Genomic DNA, 27,383 nt, shown 5'->3' with positions numbered 1-27,383 from the left:
AGCATCCTTAACGGCAACGAAAATTGGTCCCAGCATGGATTGAGAAATTCGCTGGGTGTCATCAAGTTTGTGTTATTTATTTAACCAGGTCACAAAGTTTCTGGACAACTTGTCCCAAGACTCGAAGAGGGGATTAAGAACTGCCCCGTCTTCATATCTAATGTTTTAATTAGCCTCTTATTTGTGACAACAGAACTTTCTAATTACACGTAACTATATATGGACCTGCAGGGAACCACTGCCAATAGCATCAGACCAGCACTGCGCTGGTGTAAGAAGGTGGACATTTTACTGGTAGTCAGTTCCTCCAATGAGAAAATTTATTTAATCTGCACTGTATTATTTTGCTGCAAAAAGATTTAGGTTTGTTTCTTTCAGCGTATCATTTTTTTTTAGTGCTTGCAATTAATCTACCCAATTGGTTTTGGTTAATGCTGACTTGAGTTAGATTTATGCTAGAAAAGCAATAAAACTGGCTTCTGAAAGATTCCCTGTCACTTGATTTTCTGTTCCCAAGGGATATGCTCAGTTAAACTTTCAATGTAAAAACCCTTTAAAAAAAAACTTAAATTGCATATTTCACTCCTGAGAATGCTCTGCTTTCAAACAAGACACTGATATAAAGGCATTTATGGCAGCAAATTCTTCTGTTTTTATTTTATTTTATTTCCCCATCTGTTGATTGTTTTGGTACCTGTTAGCCTTTCTATCAGTGTGAGACATAACTTCCACAGAAGGCTTGTCCTCATGCAAAGTATGTTTCTTCCTTGCCCTGCAATATTCATGGCTGGGTTTGCAGCCACACGAAGTTGGCCTGTGATCTGTATATTCGCCAAGGCCTGTTCAAATAATCATGGTTAAACAGACCTGGATTACTGTAAGCTATGAGCCCATCCGGTATGTGCTGGTGTGTATTTGCTGTTCTTCATTGTGCTGGAGAAGGTTTGAAAACATAGATTTTGTTCTTGGTTTGCTCAGTTGAGAACTTAACGTGGATTTAATTTTGTGCCTTGATACTAAGTTGAAACTAAATCCTGAAACCACCATCATATGGTATATAAAATCATTATCAAAGGCATCACTTCTGTGGCCCAGGATCTGGACTTTTGATTCATGCATTTCTGCCCATATCGTTCTTCTACAAGCCATAAGTAGGGCCATCTTCAGTGGGGAAATTCCATGCTGTATCATGGCTTCAAGGATTCCCACATGCAGGTGGCATTGCTACAAGCCACAGGAGAGTGTGGGAAGGCTTTTCAGTGGAGCTGTCCCATGCTATGTGCTATTTATGACAATGCTTAAATTATATTAACACATAGATAAAACAACAGCCACACTAGGGCATCAACCTCACACTGTGATTTTGAAAACAGGTGACTCATATGGTAAACAGGTTTCCTGGAGTGTCTTGCTGTGTATTTGTGTATCTCAAAATCAACCCCAAAAGGAAAAAAAAAAAAAAATCCACCTCTTTTTCTCAGCTCTGCTTTACCCACACACCTAGATATACAGTTGATCCAATCACCAAGTGGGTTAGGCTGTCATTAAGTAATCCTTTGCGAGAGGGTGCATGTTAAAACTTCCCAAGGTACTCCTGAACTATGTTCTAACTAAATGTCATACAGATAACATCTGAACTTTAAAAGTATAGAGGCAGTTGCCTAAAAATGAATGGCGCATTCCAGAAGAGCAAGGTTGGGGAGAGAATTTTGCATGCCGCACCAACAGTGAACATTCAAGGCAAGTTGAGGTAGCTTTGTTTGTTTAAAAAGTGGAGAACTGGATTTAAAAACATGAATTGGACAAATGGTTCTTTGCTGCTGCTTACGTACCCAATGCATATGGATTTGCATTATGGTCAAATTGGTTAGGTGGTTGACTAATGAGCTGTAATTTTTTTGAATGATGACTTGAACGTTCTGGGGCCGAAAGAATCATCCATTCTTGGGGTGGACAGGAGAGCAGATGGGTACTTGGCCTGCCTCGAAAGTAACATGTGAAGGTAAAATGTGGTTCCTCACCTCCACTTTACTTACAGTTATTCCAGAGGGGAAACAACAGGGCTTGGTTTGCCTTGAGTCCGCCAAGGTATGCTTATCCAATGCAGGTAATGGCCTATACATGAAGCACCACCACCATTTCTACTCAGGAAACTCCCTACGCCCAGCAGTATTTTCTACTTGGCTCCCAGTAGAATTTTTTACCAACAGAAGCACGTGGAGAAGTAGTGTAGGCTGCAAAAAGTACATTGATGGCACAGCATTTTTTAAACGTTCTTACTCCCCCTCTTTAGACATTCGCTATATAAACCCACATTAACAGTATGTATTTAAACACATCCAGAACATGGATTATCCTAATCACCAGGGACGTTTTCACATGTTTTGGCCTGACCCTGATTTGTTCCTTTGTTTGGGCGGTAATGTAAGTTCCTTTCTGCGGCTGCCTGGGTTTAATTAAGGCTTTGTCAGGCAGAGTGTTCCATCATCACCCAGTATTAATGGGGCCGGGCAAGCCAACTTTTTTTTCATTAAGCCATATTTCTGGGCATTAGAGCTACCATGCAGGAAACACAGTTCTGCCGTTGTGATTTATTTTTCAGGCAGAGAAGTTGTTCAGATAACGTGTTGTTCGTTTAAAAGCTTGACTTGCCTCAGAATGTTGGCATTAGGCATGATGTACTCCAGACCTTTGATGGTCCACCATCTACCTACCACTATATGAGATGGGGGGGTTGATGGCTGCATGATAGACACGGGGAATTTTGTTTTAAGAAGCCACCCCTGCATTCTACTATGGCCCACTGGAGCCCAGGAAACATGGGCCAGAATCTTTCCACGTTACCTTAATGGTTTTGTGGTAGTGGTGATGGAACTTCAGATGTCCTTCTCAACGCCTATAAATCAGTGCTTCCAGAAATTCAGCCTCCCCCCAAAATTTCTAATTTAGATGTAGAAGATGCATCCAAAAGCATTTCCTTCTGTGTTACAAAAATATTATCCTGCATCAGAGAAATGTTCCTTCCTTTCTGTAGTAGGAAAAAAACACCAACAAATGTTATCGAAAACGAATCGTTAACAGTTGACCTTTCTAGTTGTTTAAGACCCCATCCTGAATTAATCTGAAGATTGGGATGGGGAAAGCTTTGGGTCTTTGTAGACCAAGGAATAATATTTATCACGGGGTTGTTAGAAAAAGGAAAACCAGAATGCCGAAGACAACATCAAGTTGACCGAGCATGATGCCTCCTCCTTGACATGTCCTGTATAAAATATGTATGAATTTAATCCAATTAATGGCTGGTTCTCCTCTCTCGAGCAGAGGCACCTGTATCGCTGCACTTTAGCAGATTTTCAGATTGAGAAGAAAATTGGGCGAGGACAGTTCAGTGAGGTCTACAGAGCGACCTGCCTCCTGGACAGAAAACCGGTGGCATTAAAAAAAGTACAGGTAAGGACTGCGAAGTGGGAATCTGTTGCGATCCATGCCATGGGCAGACACGGCCTGGCCTGACTCCTTGTTTGCCTGGATTCCTTAAAACCTATTTTGCCGTTTCTCTTACCTCCTCCACATAGCCTTAAGCCCCCAATCTTGTCCTGAAGCTTTCCCAACACTCAGCACACCTTCCTTCCATCAGTAGCCGCAATCCTGCTGATAGAAGGGGCAGGTTCAGCTCAAAATATCCATTCCCCCCCCTTAAATCACCTTTAAACCCAACAGTGGGGGCCAATGACTGTCAAAAGAGCAAACATTTTACACTTTAAAAAAACCTGCTTAAGCTTTGACGTGATTTAACCCATCTAACATTAGATAAATTATTTCAGTTTCAATTAAACGCATTCTCACCCTAGCCGATTTGAAAGCCAGCAGAAAACTCTTCCTTGGTGTAATTTCCTGCAAATCTGTAAAGTTTTATTTCTGCTGGCGGTGCCCCATATAGCCTTCTGTTAGGCTCCATGATACCTTGCAATTTTATCTTTACCTGGATCTGAATCTATTTACTGTGGTTCATCTCCTTTCATAGAAAATAGTCCGCTGAGCTCTAAAAATGGCTTTCGGTGTTAAAGAGTCTTCGTTTCCAATTAGTAGTTGCTACATGCGGAAGAAGGCAACTTTTTTTGTCAATAGAAAAGCAGAGTAATGTAATAAGAAGTGCTAGGTCATTGTTGGCAAATGTTTTCCTGGTGCTTTTCAGCATATTCTCAAAATTTGCATTTATTTATGGGCTGTGGTTACTTTGGATTTGCATGCTTTTGTTTGGCAGGTCAAGAAATTAATGAACTGCATGTTGTTCTTTGTATTGTGTTTTTTTATTTATATATATATATATATATATACACACACACACACACACACACATACACATACATACATACATACATACATGCACATGCATGCATGCTTTATTTGCAAATCTTATTTAAACCTGAAGGATTGTGAGGAGTGAGGTGCAGGCAGGTTTTAAATGAAGGAGGTTAGAGATCTTCCTTCGAGAGCTGTGAGGCTCCGTTTCGTGTTTGTCCTTAAACTTGCAACATTTTTTTCCTCCCTCTTTTTGAAGATATTTGAGATGATGGATGCAAAGGCCAGACAAGATTGCATTAAAGAAATAGACCTTTTGAAGGTAAGAATCCCTCCAGACTTTTAGTGCTTGATGAAAAGGGGCAGGTGCTAACTTTCCATTACCACCGGAGACAGTGGGGACATCTGGTTAGAGCCCTTTCTGAATCCATCTTTGACTTCACATCTGCTCATGGAACAGCTGCAAAAAATAAAGAACGTTTATTTTAGTTTACTTTATAAATAAAGCAATTGGTGGTAATTTACTTGCTCTGGTAGGGTTTGGCCAAAGACCAGTGGGTTTCTGCATGACTGGAGTTAATTTCAGGATGGTAAAGGGAATCAGGTGCCCTGATAAACTTTCTAATCCCTTTAGACACCTGTCTAAATTCTGTTTTAGGGGCAGTCAGGATGTAAAGGGCGGATTATCCTCCCATCCCACTGTTGTAGAATCTCATAAATCATAAATCCCAGCAGGCAAGAAGCAAGGTCCACTGAGGTGTACCTCAAAGAGAGCACCCCCTTCTTTGCTGTCGTTAATTGGACCAGGGGAACTACGAGTCCTTCTTCTCCACCGGAAGGTGGAACAGACCCGTATTTCCAATAGTAGAGAAGAGATAGTCCATCTCAGGATTGCGTGGTTGGGTTCTTGGTATTCCCTGAGCTTGATGGTTCTCCTGCAGATGTTTTGTTACCAGTCCAGGCAACCTCATCAGTGTGCTGCAGGAAAACCGCCAAGCTCAGAGAACGCCAAGAAAATATAACCTGAGCTAGCGAGTGTGCTCCTTCGTGCTTCTTTTCCCAGATGGAAGAATCTGGAAGCACTGACTCAGCGTTGCAAGCTTTCATCAGCATTGGCACACGTTGCCCATTGAGGAAGTTGCATCTGAGCTGGTTTCAGAGTGCCACTGAGTAGAGAGTGAGGGGAAAATAAAGGTTGCCAGATCAAGCAAGGGGGTGATGGTCTGCGGTGTGATGGCGATAATCCTCTGCAAACTAAAGCTGGAGAGGGGAGGCTTCCCCAGATGGTATGGGATGGAGCCAAGCCAATATGTCCACATGAGTTAGAATCAAGGGTGGGTGAAACCGGAGTGCTCAGGGTGACAAGGGAATCAAGATCTTCCCACCCGCGTAAGATGCCTGAAGGCAGCTACAGATCTTCCCATGTCAACCTCACCAGGAAACCAGATGTTAAGTTGTGAATATTGCATTAGCTGGGCTGCGAAGAGAAAAATGCAAGGAGGTGATATGTGGGGATAATTAGCACATTCCTCTCCAGTGCCTTGTGCGGCTTCTAATGGGATTTTTCTCCATGTTCTGATTTAATTAATCCCCTTGCATAGCGCAATGTTGTCCTTGCTTGGCCAAAGCGGAGGCTTGACCTAGATCTCTGTGAACAAAGGGAGATCTGGGGCAGGTCAAGAGAGACTTCTTTCTAACAAATTGGGTGGGGCACTGGAATAGGCCAAAATGGGAACTGGGAGAAAACCAGTTTGGCCTAGAGATGGCAGGCAATGGACCTGATGAGGCAAGTAAGACACCCATTGAACCTGCACCAAATTTAAAGATCCCACAAAAGACCTGTGGAATTGCCACACAAGATCTTTCTGGATTGCGGGGCCTGTCAACCAGCCTCACCCAATTTGTTAGGAGGAATTATAGAGAGTCATCTCTGCCGGTCAAATCCTTGTATCGCCGTTGCTCAGCCCACAGTGGGAAGTCATATTGTGTTACAAATGTTCCCAGGATCTATTAGTAAATTCTGCCCATTGGGCATTTCTTTCAAAGTCATCCAAGTTTTTGAATGAAAGACCCAATCAAACATGACAGATTTTGCCCAAGATGCATGTAATTCCTCTTCCAAGGGCCAAGCACATCAGAGCAGAGATCTTAACGTCAAGTTGGGAAACCATTTTTAATGATGTGTGGTAGGTCAGCATTTTCTAATAATTTGAAGCAGGTGCCAGAGTTTTCCCATAGGGTCTAGGGGCAAGGCTATTCAAGGTTTTACTTAGAGGCAAGGGAGATTTTTAAGTGGATGGCTTGGTCTGTCTGCATCAGCAACTGGCCTGCGCGCTGCACAGTCCTGCACAGTTAATAGCTTGTCAAATCAATATCTGCAACTCATCTCTCGCTAATTGAAGGCCCCTTGGCAAAAGCCCATACACCTATATGCAGATTGGCAGGTATAAATAAACCTCTTGCTCTGCTGTTCTGAAACAGGGGTTAAGAACAGACATACCTAGCTTCCGCCAAAGCTTCAGGCACAGGCTCTGTGTTCAAGACGGACAAGTTCCCATGACGTTTTGAGGCCTTCTGGAATTATAGTGGAAATGTCACAGCAGGAGAAGTGAAGTTCAGGACCTCAATTCCCAACCAGTCTCTGGCCCATCAGGTGCACCACCCTCACCTATGGACTTCTGCTTCTTAGTATGAATTCCGTGGACAAATCATTAATAGTATTTTTCGGCTGTCAGCGTCACTTGCAGTATTTGATCCACAGACCCAAAGCCACTCCATCTTAGGGGGTTCAGTCTGAGCCCATTGTTGATGGCCTCCATGCGCTTCCATCGCACGGCCTGCTGAGATGTACAGCTGGGCCGATTCCATGTTCTCCCAGCATGGAGGTGGAGATGGCACCAGGGCCATAATTCTAAGAACATCACAGTCAACTTTTGTTGACTTGGTTCCAATACGCTTTTTTTCCCAGATCCTGTTTTGTAACACACAGCTTCTAATTTTAGGAGGGGGGGAAAGGACATTGCATCAGAACATCATGTCTCTCAGATGCTGAAGACCTTCATGGAGCAGATGTCTCATCTGGAGAGTAGCTGAAGCTCCCGAGAATGTGGAAAGTGGCACTTTCCGAACCCAAGGGAAAGGGGAAGCTGTAACATAGCTGTAATCAACAGCTTGCCTATAAGCATTGAGATTGCCGTTTAGTGACTGCCCGCTTTTTTTGCATGCTTCTCCATGAGGACGCTCCTTGCATACAAATCAGACATTCCTGTCTGTCAAAATTTTAGATGGCATTAAAAAGAAAAAGGCGGTTGGTCATCTAAGCCAGTCTGTGTGTGGTGTGTGCATGGTGGGTTTATCTGCATTTAAAACGGGGCTGACGCAAAGGTCGCACCATGCTTCCTTCTGTCCAAAGGCAGCCGCCCGTGTGGGAAGGAGCACAGATTTGGCGCCGTTATTGTTCCTGGAGGTGATGGTAGAACAGGCAAACAAGCCGAGAGAGGGGTTTTTTGGCTGGGCCGGTGGCATTTCGGACAGCCGCAAAGATGGAGGCATAGCTCAGCTTGTCCTTGCAGAACCTCAGATTAATTACAACAAGCTTTCAATCCCCAGGAGAAATGCAAAAGAGCGTAAAACAACGGCAGTCCACTAATTACGGACCATCCCTCGGAAGGCCTAGTTGAAGATGATGGTTTTGATCCATAAATGCCACTGTTGAAGGAAAGCAATAAAGGAAATTTGTTGCTGGGTGGGTGACAGCACATTGGTGTGCTCTGCACAGTTGGACTTTTAAGACCTTGGTTAGGATTTGGTGCGCAAAACGCAGTCGGTAGAGCCCTCCGGACTACAGGCCCCAGAATCCCCCCCGCCCCCCAGCATGGCCAACAGATGCCTGTTGCTCCTGCTTGATTCTCATTAGCAAGAATTCTTCGTTCTCCAAGTATGTATCTCCCCATGAGTGACTGAGCTGGTGGGTCACAAGGACGATGATGTCTGCTCCGTTAGCCCGGGAAAGAGGCACACGGAAGCCGTGGCTGAGCGCCAGAGCTTGTCTTCGGCTTTGCTCTTCCCCAGTTGGCTTTTGCTGGGTTTTAAGCAGAAAAGAGAAGGGAAGTGGAGAAGAGAAGAGAAGAGAAGCTGCTTCTTGGCACCAAAATGAAATCCAGCCATTGCCCCGGCAATGCAGCCACGTAAATGCATTTTATTTTCACTTGTTTTTCTCCAGAGTACAAGGATAGCACACTGTGAAAGCGACACACACCTCTTGTTTTGCATATTGTGAGTGAGAGAGATTTTTTTTTACTCAGGAGTAAAATTTCTCAGGGGACATTAGATTGTCAGTGGTGGTTTCCAGTGCCTCTGATTCTGTCCTGGGAATAATTGCAAAATCTCAAGAGTTAAAGGGGAAAAAAATCATTGCAAGGGAAGCAAGAGTGATTCCAAGCAAACTATAAGGTCTCCTTTTTCTAGGGAAAACAAAGATTTGCAAAAATCTCCTTCCCTTGTTTGCATCTTACACCTTGATGTGTGTATTGGGGTTGGTGGCAGAGTTGATTTTCCAGATTATCTTGGGAAAAGGCTTTCCCTCAGGTAGTCATTCATTTAGTGATGGTTTGGACTTACAGCAGTGTTGGAAAAAAATGATTTACAACTGGTTCTCACACTTACGACTGTCACAGCATCCCACGGTCAAACGATTGCCGTTTTCGACCTTCCCGGCCAACTTCTAGCAAGCAAAATCAATGGGGAACTATGTGATTCTCTCAATGCCCACATGGTTTGCTTAACGCCCACAGTGATTCACTTAACACCTGCTGCAAAAAAGGTCGTACCATGAGGTTGGATTCGCTTAATGACTGTTTCACTGAGCAACTGAAATTCCAGTCTCAATTGTGGTCATTAAGCAAGGACTACCTGTAATTGGTGACACTGGTGTCCTTGGGATAGGTCTTTTCCTACCCGTGATAGTGACAGAGAAATGGTTTGAGAATAACAGTGAAATTTGACAGAAACAAATGCTAAGTTACACACTTAGGGAACAGCGACTGAATGGGGGAATGTGTGTCTTGGCAAAAGTGCTTGTAGGAAAAAAAACCTTAAAATAGCAGGAGATTACAAATGAGTCAGCAGCGTGACATGATTACAAAAACAGAACTGCAAATTTCAGCTGCATCAACTGGGGTGTTGTTTTTACATTACGGGAAGCCATCATTCTGCTTTACGCTGCTTTGATCAACCTGCCCCCCCTCCCCGGGCCTGGCATCCATGCTTTGAGGTTTGCCAACTGGAGCAGGTTCCAAGACTGGCACCCGGGTGCTGGAAATTTAAGCCCTATCAAGAGAGATGGAAGGGGCTGGGAATGGCTTGCTGCGTTGGGAGAAGACTGGTAGGTACGATAGCCCTCTTCAAATACTAAAAAGACGTTAGGAAAAACCTGCTAAGAGTTAGCGCAGTTGGACAGTGGCGTCAGTGACCCAGAGAGGAGGTGATCCGGGCTAGTGCGAGGAGAGGCTGGACCACTGTCTATCAAGGATGCCTGATCTGGAACCCCATCGCCCGAACTATCTCTTCCACCTCAAGCGGTCTCCTGACACGGTGTCTTACACTGTATATTCTTGAGTTCTTCAACGCATCTTGGGTTCCTTTCATTCAGGCAACAATTGCCCCTTCTTCCTTGTGCTTTGACAGCAATTGAACCACCCCAACATAATCAAGTATTTGGATTCGTTTATCGAAGACAACGAATTGAACATTGTACTGGAGCTCGCAGACGCTGGTGACCTTTCGCAGATGATTAAGGTGAGATCAGTTTGAAGTTTTGGGATTCCTTCCTCCTCTTCTCTTCTCTTCTCTTCTCTTCTCTTCTCCTCTCCTCTCCTCTCCTCTCCTCTCCTCTCCTCTCCTCTCCTTCCTTCCTTCCTTCCTTCCTTCCTTCCCATTAAGTTTGGGTGCAGAACAAAATATACTTGTGCAGCACTTCCTCAGATGAAGCTAAAAGATCAAAATGAGAACCAAGACGAGGGGGGAAGAGGGTAGACTGTAGGGCAGGGGTGTTCCGTGGGAGGGGGGTGTCAGAAACGTCAAGTGGGTGGCCGTAACCATGCAATCACCATCTTGACTTTTTTGAGCACCCCGCCTCCCAGATTATTCCTCCCTGCTGTTGAAAAGACTGCTCTACAACGCTTCATTAAGATAACAAAATGAGACAATTCGTTTGGACATACTAAATGTGTCTGCTTTTAACTTGAGGATTTGTTAGCACTACAGTTTCACGTTTTGGGGTGGAATTAGAGTGAATTGGGTGGTTTTAACGGGATTAGGCAAAGCAAGGAAGTTATTAATGGGTATGAGTGAGCACTATCATTTATGACCTCGAGTCCTGGAAGGAAATGCTCATCGGTTCCCAGGAGGAAGGTGGCGTTTTCCTAGTGTCCAGCTGGTGAGTTTTCCAATGCATTGGCTGACCACTGCAGGATTTGGAGACCTTTAGTCTGCTCCAACACAGCTGCTTTTAAAGTGTCGCGAACAACTCACCAGATGCTGGTATGGGTAGAAGAAAGTTAGTATCGATAAAAAGAGGAGAACCAATCTGGTGAAGAAGAAGGAGGAGGAGGAGGAGGAGGAAGAGGAGGAGGAGGAGGAGGAGGATTCCTCATGATGATCAGTTCATCTTGATGCTTCTCTAGGGTGGTGATTTTCAGCTTTGCAAGATGGTTGGGGAATGCCACCAGCTTCCCAGGCTTTCCATATGTTCTTGGGCAGGTAGCAAGCAAGATGTTCAGAAGATGCTGAGAGTAGCTGAAAAACACATCCACGTAGTCGCAAAACCCAGGCCCTCTTTGGCTGTGGCCCTGCCGCTGTCCTTATTTATGAGCATTATAAAGCTGATGTAACTGGGGGTTGTTAACTATACTACCCGCTAGAGAACATCAGCTTACTGCTAAATGTCAAGAAAATCTTTTTGGACATGACATTTAAGAAGATTGCTAATTGTGGTCTAGCGTCTCCTTCTCTAGGTACTTCAGCAAGAGCATACCCATGGTTTTTAGTAAATATTGCACAGCCCTTCTGCTCTCCCAACAGCATCACGGAATGGGTTGGGGTGTGCAAGGTCTGCAAGGTCTTGCACCGCCTACACTCTGTGGATGCCCAGGAAGGTGTTGCTTGGAAACCTCAGGCATAGCTCCAGTTCTTTGTTGGAGGGCTCCTGAAAAAAAAAAATCCATATACCTCCCTCTGAGATGGGCCTTCTCAGAGGCATCAATAAAAGCAGCAGAGAGTTGTGTTGCGGCTCAACGTTAAAACCGATACGAAGTGGAGAGGACTCTGTGGTTTGGGCCTGAGTCTCTGACTGTAAAAGGAGGAGGCTATTTTGAAAACATCTTGAAATCCTAGGTGCCTGAGCACAGTTGGCAGGATTCCTGTACATAATAGAGAATGCTTGCTCTTGCGTGGCTCAGAAATATAAAGGCTAAATGAACATGCCCAAGTAGCAGGCCATTCCAGTCATCTTGGATCCTCTAGACCAGTGTTTCTCAATGAACTGTCTGATGTTTCAGCTTTCCATCCCTTGTTTAGGACTGCTGTTTCTCCTTTACGCTCCGTGCTGATCTGATAAAAACCTTTGTTCAGGCCAGGGTTCCTTTTTTCAGAATCCCTCCCCACCCCCCAGCTCGATTTTCTTCTTTCAAAAGCTGCTGAGGGAAGAGAGGAGATGGGCGGCCTGATTAGGGCCCCACGATGCGGTCTGTCGCAGAGCCTTCCGTTGTCGATAGAGCTGATTGAGCTGATTCAACACGAAGGAGAAGGCTGCAATCTCCCCACTCGTTGGGAGGGTCCTTCTGCGATGGGTCCATCTGCAGAAGGACAGACCCTAGGTTTGCATGAGCAGATCTCCTGTACAGGTGCAGCAAGTTCAATAGCGTGAACCAGTGTTTCTCAGTGTTGGCACCTTTCGGATGTGTGGACTTCAGCTCCCAGAATTCCCCAGCCAGCCATGCTGGCTGGGGAACTCTGAGAGTTGAAGTCCACACATCTCAGACGTGCCAAGGTTTGAACCAAGCCCAATGATTCATTTTCAACCCAGTTTGTGCTGCACCACTGTTGGAAAAATATCTGGAAAATAGCAGGGATGGGGTTGAAGTTCAGCAAGTAGCTCTATACTCTTCCCCAGCTCCATTGTCTATATATGTAGAGCTATATATGTAGCTCGGAAGGACGTTGATGGCTGCATGAATCTGCACGTTTTAAAGAGCAGAATCCTGGATTTTTGTGGGGAGGGTGTTGTTTGGGATTAAGGTCAGCAGCAGAGAGAGAGACAGATTCAGTTGACGTGGTGCAATATTCAAAGCTCCCTTGCAGCCTACGTCCTCCGGGTCCTTGCACCCGGTGTGCACACTCAGTCCAAGCCCCTTCCTGAATGTGAGAGGAAGGGATCTTAATTGGCACAACCTGCAGACAGAGAGGATTCTTGGGGACGCTGATAGCCACCGTGGAGATCTCAAAGACGGGCTTCCTCCCCACGCCCAGGCACACACTCACTTCCTTTGTTCCTCCAGGCAAAGCTCTACCGACATTTGTTGTTTTCAGGCCTTAAATATGTTCCGCAAGGTAATTAACAAGATGAATGCTAATTATAATTGGTGTCCATTCAAAAATGTCAAACCTATCGAAGCCTGTTTTCCATAATGCACTTAATGAGCCAGTTGCACTCGAGGTGTATAAACAGGCATGGGGTTAAATCTGAAACGGGCTGAAATCCTCTTTCAGTTGGTCTTGAGGACATTTGGCCAGAGGGCTGCGAATAAGCAGAGGGGTTGCATGCTTATTTTAGTGCTGTTTCTTTCATCTGGAGCGTGTTTGTGTGTGTGTTTGTTTTCCCTTTCTTCCCCCAGTATTTTAAGAAGCAGAAACGGCTAATCCCTGAACGAACAGTTTGGAAGTACTTTGTGCAGTTGTGCAGCGCGGTTGAACACATGCATTCCCGCAGGGTGATGCACAGAGGTAACATTAATTCAGTTGCTTTTCGTTGAATAATAGTATAATGGTCCAATTAGTAAGCGTCTACATTCAGAAACAATTACGCTGATGTTCAGGCGGTGGATGCTTTTGGGGCAGTGGCACTTATAAAACGGATCTTTCCTTGTGCCCGATTGCAAAGCATCCAGTCTGAACAGACCAGAAGGAGCAGGAAGATGGACTTTCTCCCACGGTCGGCCCAAAAATTCAGGGGAAACACCAGTGCGTCCATTGGCATGGAACTGGGGGTGTTGTGTTGAGGACAGTAAGGAGCCACAATGTCCCCTTTCCCTGTAGATGAGACTTCAAGGCGTTAGACCAGTGTTTTTCAACCTTGGCAGCTTGAAGAAGTGTGGACTTCAACTCCCAGAATTCCCTAGCCAGCCATGCTGGCTGGGGAATTCTGGGAGTTGAAGTCCGCACATCTTCAAGCTGCCAAGGTTGAAAAACACTGCTTTAGACAAATGAAGTTGAAAAAGAAATTCTTGGAGAAGATGCAAACGGGCCAGAATGCACGAAAAGCCTGCCCTGTTGTTCTTCACTGTCCTTCCGGCCTTCCAGATAAAGCAGGAGGTTTAATATTCTGGTCAGGTATTATTTCAACTTTCCCAAAAGTTAAACGGAGATAAAACTGGTCTTCAGAACATTCTGATGATTTGTGGTCTTGCAAGGTTTTAAGCCAAGCTTTAAACCACCGAGTTCTGTGTTTTACAGGAAAGTTCTTAACCCCTCTCTCTGCAACCCTTCCACCCACCAGGGCGTGGAAAACGTGCTAAGGCCAGTCGATTTTAAATCAGCATGAGCACCCCATCTTGTGTGTTTCCATTGATCAGAGCACCCTCCTTTCCCAAAGAATAGGTTGATCCCAGAAGAATACGCTGAAAGATCCAGAAATCTCTCTTGGTGGCTTTGACCTTTTTTCTCTCTCTCTCTCTCTCCTCTTCCAGACATCAAACCAGCCAACGTGTTTATAACAGCTACTGGAGTCGTGAAGTTAGGGGATCTCGGATTGGGGCGCTTCTTCAGCTCTAAAACCACTGCTGCACATTCCTTAGGTGAGCCAGATCTCTTTTCGGGGGGAGGTGTGACCTCCTTAACACTTGGTTTTTGCCCGCATTAGCATGTTCCCAACATCTAACTTGACCCCACAAGAACATGTTCTGTGTCAGGCCATTGTTGTCCTCCTCCATCCCCATCCCAGCGGGATTTAACCTAGCTGCGTCAAGATATCCTTGGGGAGGTGAGTTATTGCCCCAACAACCTGCTGTTGCAACGCCAGACAGGAGGGAAGGCGCAGTGTGGTGGCTTGGTAAAACCAGCTTGGAATAGTCTTCAAAATTCTGCCCGGAAGGACACCATTTTTCATTTCACTGTGAGCAAGCAGAGGTCAACTTGAGTTGCCAAGAGTCACTTGATTGTGGTGGGGTACAACTGTAATAAATAGTAACTACTAAGAAAGCAGAAAAGTAGGTGATGACTCCCGGCTGATTTTTCTGAGCTTGGAAGCTAAGTAGGGTTAGGCCACTTGGTCGGTAGCTGATACATGGAAGAAGTACCATGAAATTCACCATCTAGAGGCCAGAAGAAAGCAACAGCTAGTTCTCTTCCATGTTGCTGCTAAGCAACCATGTGAAGTCATCTGCAGTCAGGCCAAAAGATGGGCAAAAAGCAGGCCAGGTGCAATGCTTTGATTTCATTTCCTTTACTGGCCGCCCTTAGAAAGAAGCCTAAAATCCAGCTGTCAGGAGCTGTCAGTGAAGTGGAAGACCAGCGATCAATGCAAGCACAGATCAATCAACGCGCGAGGGCTTCTGAGGACAAGCCTGTCAGAACCGCCCTCTTCTGGTGCTCGAGAAATTATCGAAGCCAACGCAAGAAATTGCAAAGGTGCCCCACGTTGGCCCTTGCAGTATCATGCATCCAGGTGGTTTCCCTTTGAAAAGAGCCCTTTTCATTCCCAAACCCAAAGGGCTTCAACGTCACGCCGGGTTTAAGGCCCTCGGCTGTTCCACTTGCTTCCTGGTGGCACAATCGTGCAGCGTCAGTTTAATCTGGCAGTTTTACAGCCTGATAACCGGCAACAGGAAATGCATACGTACCAGAGTTTTTGCGTGTGAGGCCGGTTCCTTTTATATTTCACAGTTGCCTTGGCAACCGTCCCGAACTCTAATACCAAAGGCTGGTGACCCATGAACTGAGCACGGAGCTTATGCAAATAGAGGCACCTAATTTTGTTCCCCTCCCACATACCCCTTCCTATTTGCTAACATCAGACCGGCATAAAAGGGCATTAGGCAGCACCGCAACTTGTCTGACAGGTGTACTCCCGGCTCCGGCGGGGCAGGCGCCCCCGTGTCAGAAACGGGAGCCGTAATTAGAGCGAGGAACAGAATGAACGTCAAACGCATTACCTGGCAGCGGATCATATTTGTCAGGAAGGATTGCATACATAAAAATTAAGTGACAGTACACGCCGGGGTAATGAAAGGAAAACAGAAGATTTGCCCACACGCTCCTCGCTGGAGACACGGGGATGTCTCTGCTCCGCACGGCAAATTATGCGGACGGGCTGGGAGGCTCCCACGCCATGGGTCCGTATTCATCAGGCGAGACCGGGTGAGGCCGACAGGAGAAACTTAAAGGCGCATCCGTGAGACCCTCATTAACTCCGAGGCTTATTCAGATCTGGAAGGGAAACGTGCTTGGAGGGATCTGCCATGTTGTCTTTTTTGCAGGTGATCAAAACACTCTAAACAGCCTCTAAGGCTGGTCCTCCTCCTGTCTGTTGCCAGAGAAGATGCTGTCCCGGGTTCGCCCAGCTTGGACCCAAATGGGCTGGGGTTCTGCACCAGACCTGCAATTTGGGACCCTTCAGCGTCCCCTAAGCGATAATTGACTTGCGGGTTCTCTGCAAAGCAGGTGGGGTGGAATATCCCCCCTTTCGCCACACAGTCTTTCCGAACAAAAGACCTCGGCCTCTTAGGTGTTTCCGCTCCTCACAGCCCCCGTTGAGTCATCGACCCAAGTTTTACGCAAGGAGGGCTGAATTAATAGAAAGGAAGACGATTGTGTCAGCGTGTCTGGGTTTGCTTCAGCTGAGCGGCCTTTGAAGAAGTGCTTCGGTGATTTGTCCGCTGCTGAAGGGTACAGAAAGTCGTCTCTTGACACGAAACGGCCATCTAAAGCTTGAGCCACAGTTGTGGTGTTTTGTTGGTGGAAAAAACGGGGGGGGGGGGAAACTGCTTTGCTTGGAGGAAGCTGTTACTCCCAGCTGCAAAAACTGCTGTTCGGGGATGCTGAATGTAACTTTGGGGCTTGGTATTTGCCTGTAGATACAACCAGGTGCAGGCGATATCCCAAACCCCTTGCAATGCCGGGCCCTTGTTCAGTTGACTTCTCTCAGAATTCAGCATTTGGACCGTCTGGAATCTCATTCCAAGCAAACGCAATCCCGGGAGAAAGAATTACAGGGCTGCTGATTCTCAAGCCTCACTCTCCTTGGAAGTAAGCTTAAAGAGAAGGATCTTCTTTCAAAGATGAAGTTCCTTCCTACTGCCACTTAGGGTCTCTCCCATCCTGCCTTGTGTCACTCCACACAGATCATTACACAAAATGCTGGTTGATGAGACCTTGGCTGGGCATTTTGTCTTGCTGGAAAGGATGGCCTGGGCAGGCTTTTGTTCTCCTAAGGAGAAAGCTCTCTCCGTTGGCACGATTCGGCACCAGAAGCGATGGCCCTCAAAATCACCCAGCCTGGCTTGTCAGCAGATGCCGTTTGAGAGCCACGGCATGGATAATTGGCTCTCTGCTGCCGCCAGAGGCAAATTCCAGGGAACAGAGAAAATAGCAAAGCCGTAGGAGGCCCTTATTCTCGTCCATCAGAGCTTCCAAAAACTCGGCTTGGCCACTTGGTGTCTTCTTCCTCTGTGCTCCATCTGGCTTCCCCGTCACACTCAGGGTTGTGAATCTCACATTCGCCCTGCCAAGTCCATCCACGACTTTTCACCCCTTGTTGCTAGGAGTATCTGCTCCGCAGGGTCTCCAACCTCTTCCAGAGGTTCGCAAGGTCTTCTGCTTAGCATTGAAAAGGTTTCGTAAGGTCCACTCTTCAGTCACACTCCCTTCTCTGCCCGTCCTTTTCCACACCTATTCCTTCTGCGGAGAAGTGCCAGCTGGGCCTCATCTGGCACTTCTCGGCTTACCAAAGGCACCTCTTGGGTGGGGGGGGTGGAGAAGAAATGTTGGCTTGCACATTGCTCCCAAAGAACTCGGTAGAGGAGGACAATCAATTTTAAGATGTCTTAATGTGCTCAGCTAGAAAGTAATTCTCAATCACGAGATGCATTTTTTAAAATCGATTTTTTAAAAATAAAACGGCGCGTCGTTCCTCGGTGCAATGCCCTGGCTGTCTTTCCTTGCCCTCCTTTGCAGATCGTGCCAACAAATTTCCCCATTGTGGGCAAAGCTGGGGACGGGCCTCGCTGCCGAAGCTAATTGTCTTGTCTTGACTTCTGTCTTCCAGTGGGAACACCGTATTATATGTCCCCAGAAAGAATACATGAAAATGGCTATAATTTTAAATCCGATATCTGGTCTCTGGGCTGTTTACTGTATGAGGTAAGCATCTGTTACGCTTTTGCATCATATGGAATGACCAATATGCAAGGTCGATTGTTTCAGAAAAAACTTTCTGCTGGGCCATTCTGCTACGGGTTAGTAAGTTTGTCTCTGAGAAACGGGGGCAAAATGTGCATCTGATGCTTAGCCCTGGGTGGCCTTATCAGAAAAGTAGGCATGGATGAAGCCGAATGATGCTATCTGCTGAATAAATCTGGAATTGTGTGATCCTCAGTATTGATTCAGTGATGCCATGTACGTTTCAGAATCTTTAACATCCAGGGCTGGGCATTTTCACAACTTCACTTGTCTGGGCCTTTAGCAGGTAACAAAGCAGTAATATTTGGCTCACAGCCTTGGCTGTATCACTGGATTGTTTCTACATTTGGCATGAGAGCCACGCTGCTGGCACCTAGCTCGTTTTTTAAAGAAAGGTCTTGGCACTGGAGACACCACATTGAAAGGGTGGGATTTAAACCATGCTGTGGTGTTACCAAAAGAGGCGGCCCTCTTGGGCTGTTCTGATCCTGAGCAGAGGCGTCTGCAAGCAAAGGTACATAAAAACACAGGGAATGTGGTTCCTGGTTGCTCTTCAGCAGATGCTTGCAAGGGATCCGCATTTTGGAGAGATTTTGCGTGTCTCAGAAAGCCTTTTGTTTCCACCTTGGCCCCATCGGTTGTCATTATATCTGCCTTTTCTCTACTGGCACACGGAATGAGGACACAGGGCAGATCTGTAAGAGCAACAGATCTGCCCGGAAAAATCGGACCTTTCCATGCTGGGTTTCCAGGAGGGCCGTCTCACAGAGGTTCCCAGGAGGACGCCGCTGGTGATAGGGCTGCTTGATGGGGAAAGAAGTCCCAGATGTAACATATGTTTGTTTAACAAGGCAGTGTGCTGCCGTTGCGAGTTTCAGGCCCAAATCACCCAGCAGTTCAATAGGTGCTGATTAATTTGTTGGCAGTTCACCAAAGCTTCACGCGGGTTTCCGCGAGAAGGAGAAAAGCATTGGAGCAGGGAAGTCAATACATGAAATCAATGAGACATGGCTGTAGGGATTAAGGGGGAGCAGCGTAGCGTGGCTCTAATAGTCCTCCACTCCTCTGGTGAGAGGTCCAGCGCTGTGGCTTCTTTTCCCAAAAAGGTGCAAACAAAGCCAGCCGTAGGTTTCTCCCGATGTGGCCGGGGCCACCTCCCAGTCCATGAGAGTCCATGAAGAATGGGCCCTGGGAAGGATGCCGTATTTCTCACGGAACCCCTCTCTGCTGGGCCTGGGCTTCACATTGGCCAGTGTTGGCTTGGGAATCACATAGAATTTGGAGTAATTCCTTGGCTGGTGCTCCAGCCTCAATATGGCCCAGGAAAAAAAAAATGGAGCATGACAGGTAGCCCACACATGCTGTTGTTGGTCAAGGAAGGGCCCTGGAGAACATGAGTTCTTAACCCCAGCTCGAGCTGAAGCCTCAATCTAAAGAGGTCCACTTAATGGGGAAATCTTCATGAGCTTGCTGTAGCAGGCTTCCTCAAGAAAGTTTTTTGCGATTACTTTACCAGCTGTATTTAAAAGGGCTTATTTTTTCAGTTTTTTTACTGGCATTCTAGGATATCTCACAAGCTGCGTTGGCTGGTTGCAAAACAGAAGAGTTATCTCATAATTTTTCAACATGAAGTAGCCATGCCCCAAAACCCCATCTGATGCTCACATAAAGCAAACAGTGTCATCCGGTTCAAGACCTTTAGGAAGGAGAAGAAAATGAGCATGCTTCAATTTCCCATATAAGAGGCAAAGTGCCAGCACGGCTCTTAGCCAGAGATGTAGCACAACAGCTGTTCAGAAGTGTGCTTCCTTGTTCAACATTTTTTCTCTAGGAAGAACAGCACAGTTGGATGCTAATTTACTGTTCATCTTCAGTGCTGTTGCCCAAAGCATCCCGGCCCCACCTGCAGCAAATTTTTGCCACTACATTTCATTATCTATCTATCTATCTATCTATCTATCTATCTATCTATCTATCTATCTATCTATCTATCTATCTATCTATCATCTGTCAAATTTTTATCACCACCCATCTTCCCTGCAAAGGAGGGGCTCTGCATGTTGGGTAGAGCTGCCAGTCCCCCGATCTTAGAAAAACATAACTAAGGCGATTGTTTTTTCCACAAACTTCAGGAAATGTATGGAATTATCCTGAGTATGCCTAAGAGGTTCTTTCAAAACTACCTTAGTCACTCCAAAACACAGCTAGTTCTCCCTCCCCCATTATCACCTGGCATGAAAGGTGGCTGTTTGCCCACAAGTACACACCTGCAATCATCTGGTAAGGTTATCCCGTATTTTTATGTCTTCATCCTGCTTTGTGGCTAAGGGATAATCAGCCGTGGCATCCTTTTCTGCTACCTCTGGTTTCAGCTTAGTAGAGGTAAAGCCAAGGGAAGGTGCTCACAATTTGGGGTTCCTGCCCCAGAATTTGCCTGTCCTCCCCAGGTGCTCTCTGACTTTGCAGGGATGATGGGAGTAGTTCACACCTTGCTACTGAACATCCAGTCCTGCCCACCACCACCCCGTGTTCCCCAAAAGGTGTCAGCCCCAACGCCCTCTTCTCATTCTTGAATCTGCACTCCGGCTTTGTTAGAATGAGAAAAACCATTATTGGCTAGGTAAAAGTTACTTTTCCTGTTCTGCTTTCTCTTCTCTCCCCCCCCCCCCCCATATGAAACCGATAAACTGGAGACAGGTTTTTGTCTGCCGATGGCTTAGAGGCAGGCTTGGTAGTCGGAATTCGCTTTCCTATTATTCCGAACTGGAGGGTGCGTATGCACGATTTCAAATTATGCCACCTTAACTTGACATTCACGATCCCACATTGATGTACAACGCAGCTGATCAAAATAGGGGAAGCTTCCCCCCCTCCCCTCCGGTGGAGACGTGTCATCCAGATAACTTGCAGGAGATCAAAGTTAGTTCTCTCACTTCTCAAAAAAAAAATAGCTGGGAGCGTCAGCAGCGTTAGCCATTCTAACAAGATAATCCGTTTCAAGGCAGAGAGCAGCCCGGGTGTTTGCGGGCCACCCCTGGTGGCTGGTTTGAAAGGGAGATCTGGCAATCTTCTCTGATTGCTCGAATCCCAATGGCAGATCATCCCTGAGAATGTCGTTTGGGGGCCTCCACCCCAGTCCCCCACAGCGCTTGAGGAATCTACCTAGGAGGCAAGATCTGGACAGCAGTGCCAAAGCTTCTGCTGAGCATGTCCACCAGCCCATGTTTAGGAGAAGCTGCTGAGGGTGTGACCCATGTTTGGAGGACCTCAACTAGGACAGTGGTGTCCCAGACTTAACAAGTGTGCCTGGAGAGCTTCTCTCTAACTCTTAGGCAAGTAAAATTAGCACCTGTCCCTTGAGAAGTTGGAGAACCAGTTTGGACCACTATCTGCTAAGCTTCCATTGGGTCTTCCCCATCCTTGCCTTTTCCTTGACATGGAGCCATGCCTGAAGCAAATAACTCTGAAGGCTTTGCAGGGTTGAAAATGGGGCCCCATTTTCTCCCACATACTAGACTTTCGATAGCGAGGACCATTTCTAAGTTCCCAAAAGTTGTGACATTTTCATTTGCCTGTGAGAAATGAAATCTTCCTTGGATAATAAGATAGGGAAGAGGAGTGCCTGGGAGTGAATCTCTCTCTACTTTTTTTTTTTAATGGAAAACAAGGGAGCTTGCTGATCAACTTTCCCTGTGCATGGTAATGAGCCAATGACTTAACCATCATCAAACTCCTTATTAAAGCCGGGAGCGCGAAGGGGCAGATTCCCCCAGCAGCAAAAAGAAAGAGCTCGCCAATCTGTCCCGCCTGGCTTCAGAACAGGATGAAAAAAAAATGATCTGGCCAGGGTGGATAATATCCACAATTACCTAACAGTGCTTCATTAGAAGGAGGGGGCCTTTCATTGTTTAGGGGGGGAGCTGGGGGCAGCCTAGGATAGCAAGAGTGACAGGAAGCCCTTGAATGGCATTATGGATTAATAAGCAGCTGGGCCTCCGTGCGGGCTGCACACCAAGGGGACCTGGGGCGGGGGGCCGCCTTGCCCACCAAGCTTGGCGCGGCTTGCTTGCTTGCTTGCGGCATTCCCTTTGAACACAGGCCTAACTCGAGCTAGGGAAGGGAAGGGAGAGGGACATTGGCTGCTTTGCTGGGGGGGGGCATGAAGGGGGGCTGCTTTTAATCCTCTGTGCATATTTGGGGTGGAGCTTGAGCCCCTTCAAGACTGGAGAGGGACACAGGAGCTTAATTCACTTCTGTTTGCCCATGTTGGCTTTCTTCAAAGTTTGGACACAGCCAAGCAGAGTCCTCCATATCTGGAGTCAATGTTATTGTCCTGGGGAGGATTTTGCAAACCCCCTCTTGTTCTCTTGGCCTTGTTTGAGCCTTCTGGATGGGCTTGGTATTGATAGCCAGGCGCGCCACTTTTATTTTGCGAAGCGTGAGACTGGATGAAGCAAAGCCAATGTTCTTGAAAGCCCTGAAGCTAGATTTCCACCGTCAGACCTGATACCCAACTTGGGTATCCTGTACGCCACATCCCATGTTACTGCACTGGGTGGTTATCATCATCTTGGCCATTGAGCAGATGCCGGCAACGGTTCTGTGGTGTTTCTGCGAAGCCAGCATGAAACAATTCATGGAAGCAAAGCAGACTGTTTCTCCTGTAACTGAAAGATCGCTGCAGAGGAACCACACCCTCATGTTAAGTATCTCCCGATCTTCCCAAAGGATAAAACCCACAGACATCTAAAAGCTGAGATCAGAAGTCCTTAACGATGGAGGAAAAGCCTTGTCGTCCTTTTCCCAGACCACAACCGTGGGGCAGGGATTTCTAAGAAGGCCAGTCTGCCTCTGTGGCCTTTTGAAAGAAAATTAACAGGGAGGTGAAAAAGTATCATGGTGATGGGCTGATATCTGGAGTAAGAGGCATCTTCTGGCCTCACCACCATGTTTTTTGAGACAGTGATAGTTTTCTCAGCCAAAGCAGCTATAAATTAGGCCAGTGTTTCTCAACCTTGGCAGCTTTAAGATGGGTGGACCTCAACTCCCAGAATTCCCCAGCCAGCCATGGCTGGCTGGGGAATTCTGGGAGTTGAGGTCCACCCATCTTAAAGCTGCCAAGGTTGAGAAACACTGAATTAGGCTCTTTGAAGAGAGAATTCCTGCAATAATTTTCACCCAACAACAGCGAGTTAGTATTTTCCTGCTTCAATCTGTTCATTTGGTGCTGAAGGGGCAGCTGCAATGTCAGTTGGGTGGAGAGGAAGCCATTCCCAGTGCAGAAGTGAGTCCGTTCAAGCCAGTCGTCGAAACTTCGAGGTCCCGTTAGCCAAATGTCCAGCATAAACCATCCTAGACATGGGCACAATTCACTTGGACCAAAGTGAGCTTGAGTCCAGGCCTCTTCTGCATGACTCAGTCTTCCTGTCTCTCTCTCCAGATGGCAGCTCTTCAGAGTCCGTTCTACGGCGATAAAATGAACCTTTTTTCCCTCTGCCAAAAGATAGAGCAGTGCGATTACCCACCTCTTCCAGCTGAACATTACTCCGAGAAGGTAAGACCCTGGCAGAGGCAAGGACGCTCCCTCGTGCCTGGTGCAGCAGCCTTTGTGGGAGAGGACCATGCCCAGCCATGCAGAAACAAAGCGTTTCCTGCGGGCGACATCAAGCTGGACGCAAATTGGGGCCTGGTGGTCTTGGAAAGTGGAAGAGGGTTGAAGAGGGTGGGGAGGGACCTTTGGGGGCTTCCAGGCTTGGTGTGGTTGGACCCTGCCATGGCATGGGGTGTTTGGATGCCTAGCATAATCTAGTTGAGTTTTGGGCCCCTTAAAGCCAAGGATGGATTTTAGGGGGTTCAAAGAATGCACTTTGCTTGATTCTAATCACGGGCAAGAGGTAGCAGGTTGAAAATGAACGAGGGCATGCTTGGAAGTTGGCCTTCTGGTTTAGAATTGGCAGGCCAGGGATGAAATCGAAGCAGTTGAGATAGCTGCTTCCTCAAAGTCCACCAGCTGTTCTCCATGAAGGCAGGTGTATTCTGGATGCTGCTCACAGCACTTCCTCTTGGATAGCCGTAGCCTGTTAGGAGAACCATGAGCAGCGAGCACAGCTTGGGCAGGATCCACGCTGCCTCTGCAGAAAAAGCCAACTTGCCCCCCACATCTGCTCACCACACTGGCCAGGAAGTACAAGAATCTTTACGGTGAAGTATGCCCAGCTCCTCCCCCAGAGATGTGCAGGTTTACTGGGGTTTTTTTTTCCTTTTCAAATGGAAGATGCTGGCATTTTTGCGGACTAAATCTAGTAATTTAGCTATGGCTAAACAGCGTGGGTTGCATCCGTAGCTTCCCTTCGCCTTGGAATTCCAAAGCATTTGATCGGTGGCCCCCTAGACCACGTGTGGGTTCCATCAAAGATACCGTGCCCTATCTTTGTCCACCCAATTATTCCAGCTCTTTGGAATCTGCCTGGTGGCAGGAGGAATTAGTTCAGGTTGACAGATGCGATTCCCCGCTTCTCCAATTACTCTCCGTTGGCTTCCCTCTGGCACCACAAAACACGAAAGCACGTGTGGGGTGTAATGACACATGAGAATGGGTGGAAGGTCATGGCGGCAGCCTCTGAATCTGGTCCCAGATGGGGCTTTAGCAAGGGGATGCAGGGAGCAGCTCTTGAGCAGGCTGAGGAACGTTCATGCCCTTTTGAGGGGCCATCTCTTGGGAGAGGTTCCTGGTCCTGCTTTTCACTGAGTAGAACAATTTGCTGCAATTTCAGTGTAGAGGTAGAAGGCGGCCCTGGGCTGTACCTCTTTCCACCTAAAACCCCCCCCCAGATTGCCCTGGACCAAGCCCCCCCCCCCCAGCCCTCCTATGCCATTGACCCTCTGCCTGGAGAGCACTGCCTGGATGTGGGACAGCCCTGCTCTTAATTACCGTTGAAAATAATTACCACTGTGGCTGCCAAGAGGGTGGGAGAAGATCAAGCGGCCCACGGGCCGCCTCTCTCAGTGCCACGGGGTATACGCGCCGCTTCCAGGGGCCGCGTGATTAAAAGCTCCCGGCCTTTCAAGTGCCAAATGAAAAGAGCCAAGGGGTGGAGGCCTGCGCTGTTCTCCTCCACTGGTTAGGCAAGCAGGAGCAAGTGGGTCACCATTCAGGGCAGGTGGTCCGTCTCAACTAGCTGAGCCGGCCAAAAGCAACTCATTGTGGGGAGGAGCTGCTGGGGAGAGCTTCGTCCTCTTAGCTCGGTCAGATGCTGGGGGACCTTCTCTCTCTTCCGCTGGCAACCCAACCGCATGGCGCCAGGTGTCGGCACCAGTGCCCTCTTAGGTCCCTTGGAGCCAAGCGCTGCCAAGCCCCTCTTTCTACTGGGCGTCCTCCGAGGAAGGGAGGCTCGCTTCCTGGAGTGCCCAGGCGTGGTGGGCCCCCACACCTGGATGACACAGGGGTCGCGGCAGACGGGCAGGCTGCGCTCACCGCCGTTTTGTTCCTCACAGTTGCGGGAGCTGGTGAGCATGTGCATCTACCCGGATCCCGACCAGAGGCCCGACATCGGCTACGTGCACCAGCTAGCGAAGCAGATGCATTTGTGGACATCCAGCACCTGAAGAGCCGGTCCGGGCCCTGCAAGGAGAACCGTCCCAGCTTAAGTCTTACTTGAACCTTCTGTCTCAGACGAAACCGAGAGGTGCCTCGCCAAAACTCAAAAGCGGGGGAGTTAAGCCTTCCCGGGAAGACGCTTCACGATTTCTGTGCAGGTGCCCGCCGGGTGGATCCGCCCCACGCGATGGCTGCGAGATGCGGCTGCCGGCGCACACTGCCTCTTCCACAGCCGATAAAATGTTACAGATGTAGATCTCTTAAAAGATCCTTTCTTAAAACTGTTGTGTGTAATCTAGGTTAGGTCTCTGTAGCAAGGGTTTCTCATTGGTGTATTTGGCACACCCCTTGTATCTTAACTAATGTGAAATATTGGAAAAATAATAATAATAATAATTCCTTTGGTGAAATCACTTTATACTAATGTAAGAATTACAATAGTTTTTTTTTTTTTTGGTGTAATTTGTGTAACTGCTACTTTGCTTCTTCTAGCAATGGTTCCTAGCAAGTTCGGTTCCTAGTTCACTTTTTTTTAAAAACAAACCAAGATACTTTTTTTTTTTTTTGTATTGCCCTCCCTTGCAAGAAGGTGGTTATGGAGGAGGCTGAGATTTTCTTTTTTTAAGCCAACCTTAGAATGACTAGAGTGGCTGCCGAGACCGGTGTGGGCTGCAAGCCAAAGGAACGTTGTCCGTTTGTCGTTTTTTCTGGTCCGAGACTGGCATTCAAGGCTAACCCATTCTTGCATGGCCAGTGTTACCACGGGCACTCTGAGCTGGCACGGTGCTGTTCTGTAACTCCCACTCTAGCCCTCCCAAAGCAGGGTTGAATTCCCAGAGTTAGGGCTGCCCCGTAGGCCATAAAGCAAGGTAAGTCAAAGAAAACGATCTTCAGCTCCCAACAGGATCACCTGCTTATTTACTGTGAAGACTCATTTACCGAATGTGAATATTTTAAGCAAGCTGATCTGAAGGAAAGGTTACGATTCAAGCTTTCCACTTAGGTAGACACCAGGCTTAAGTTTTCGTAGCCATGGCGCAAGTCTGCCACTTGGGTTCCTCCCCGCAGACGGCCGCCCCTTTGCCAGCAGCAGGGAACCAACCTGGATCTTCGGCATCTGCCTCTCAGGGCAGGAGCGGCGGCCATTAGCTGCTTTCTGTAGGGCACTTTTTTGGGGGGGGGGGGAATAGCGAGCCTCAGGCTGTTAGGGCAAAGTTTCTTTTTTCCTGGAAATAAAGACACCTCCTCCTATCAGCAGGGTTCTGCATCTCACCCCCTTTGAAAAGCGTGCTAATTAGTGATCAGTTTTGGACAAAGGTTTTGAAGAGCCCTCTTTAATGGCTGCCAGAGAGTGGTGGGGCAGGCAGGACGGGAGGCTGCCAAAACATTTCTCGCGACTTGCTCCAGCGGCTGACGGTTCCTTCTTCCCAAAAACAAACTGAAAGGTTTCCGCTGCTCTGCAGGGGTTTTTTTGGGGGGGGTGGAGGGTGGGACACAACCTGGTCTTGGGGTACAACTTTGAAGAAGTTTTGGGCTGTTGGGGAATTTCAGATGACAGATCGCTCGCTCGCTTGCGCCGTTAAGGCCTCTTAGCGCTTAAGTCAGTGTACTTTCAAAGAAGAAAATGGCAACTCTGCATTTTTAGGTAAGGTTTAACTGATTTACAAAATAAAGTTTCCTTTGTAAAAAGAAATGGGTCCTTAGCATCGTATGCTGTCGGTGAAACGGAACACTGAGCTGGGGTGGAGATACGGCCACAGATACATCGAGGAGGCTCTTAAAGCTAGCAGACCGGGGCCAAAGTTAAATATTC

General features: G+C 47.3%; 1 protein-coding gene across 1 annotated transcript in view; it reads left to right on the top strand.

The window, feature by feature from the left end:
• Positions 1 to 27,263, top strand: part of NEK6 (NIMA related kinase 6) — a 50,786-nt gene extending 23,523 nt beyond the window's left edge. Inside the window, exons 3-10 of the mRNA XM_063316526.1 lie at positions 3,322 to 3,450; positions 4,562 to 4,624; positions 9,988 to 10,098; positions 13,194 to 13,302; positions 14,265 to 14,372; positions 17,840 to 17,934; positions 23,414 to 23,527; positions 25,468 to 27,263. Of these exons, the coding sequence (XP_063172596.1) occupies positions 3,322 to 3,450; positions 4,562 to 4,624; positions 9,988 to 10,098; positions 13,194 to 13,302; positions 14,265 to 14,372; positions 17,840 to 17,934; positions 23,414 to 23,527; positions 25,468 to 25,578 (840 nt within the window). The 3' untranslated portion in view covers positions 25,579 to 27,263. The remainder of the gene's footprint in view (positions 1 to 3,321; positions 3,451 to 4,561; positions 4,625 to 9,987; positions 10,099 to 13,193; positions 13,303 to 14,264; positions 14,373 to 17,839; positions 17,935 to 23,413; positions 23,528 to 25,467) is intronic.
• The last annotated feature ends 120 nt before the right edge of the window (positions 27,264 to 27,383 follow it).

This window comes from Candoia aspera, chromosome 16, assembly GCF_035149785.1.
Source record: "Candoia aspera isolate rCanAsp1 chromosome 16, rCanAsp1.hap2, whole genome shotgun sequence".
Lineage (NCBI taxonomy): Eukaryota > Metazoa > Chordata > Lepidosauria > Squamata > Boidae > Candoia > Candoia aspera.
The sequence above is the reverse complement of the archived record's forward strand: the minus strand, read 5'-3'. Positions and strand labels throughout refer to the sequence as shown.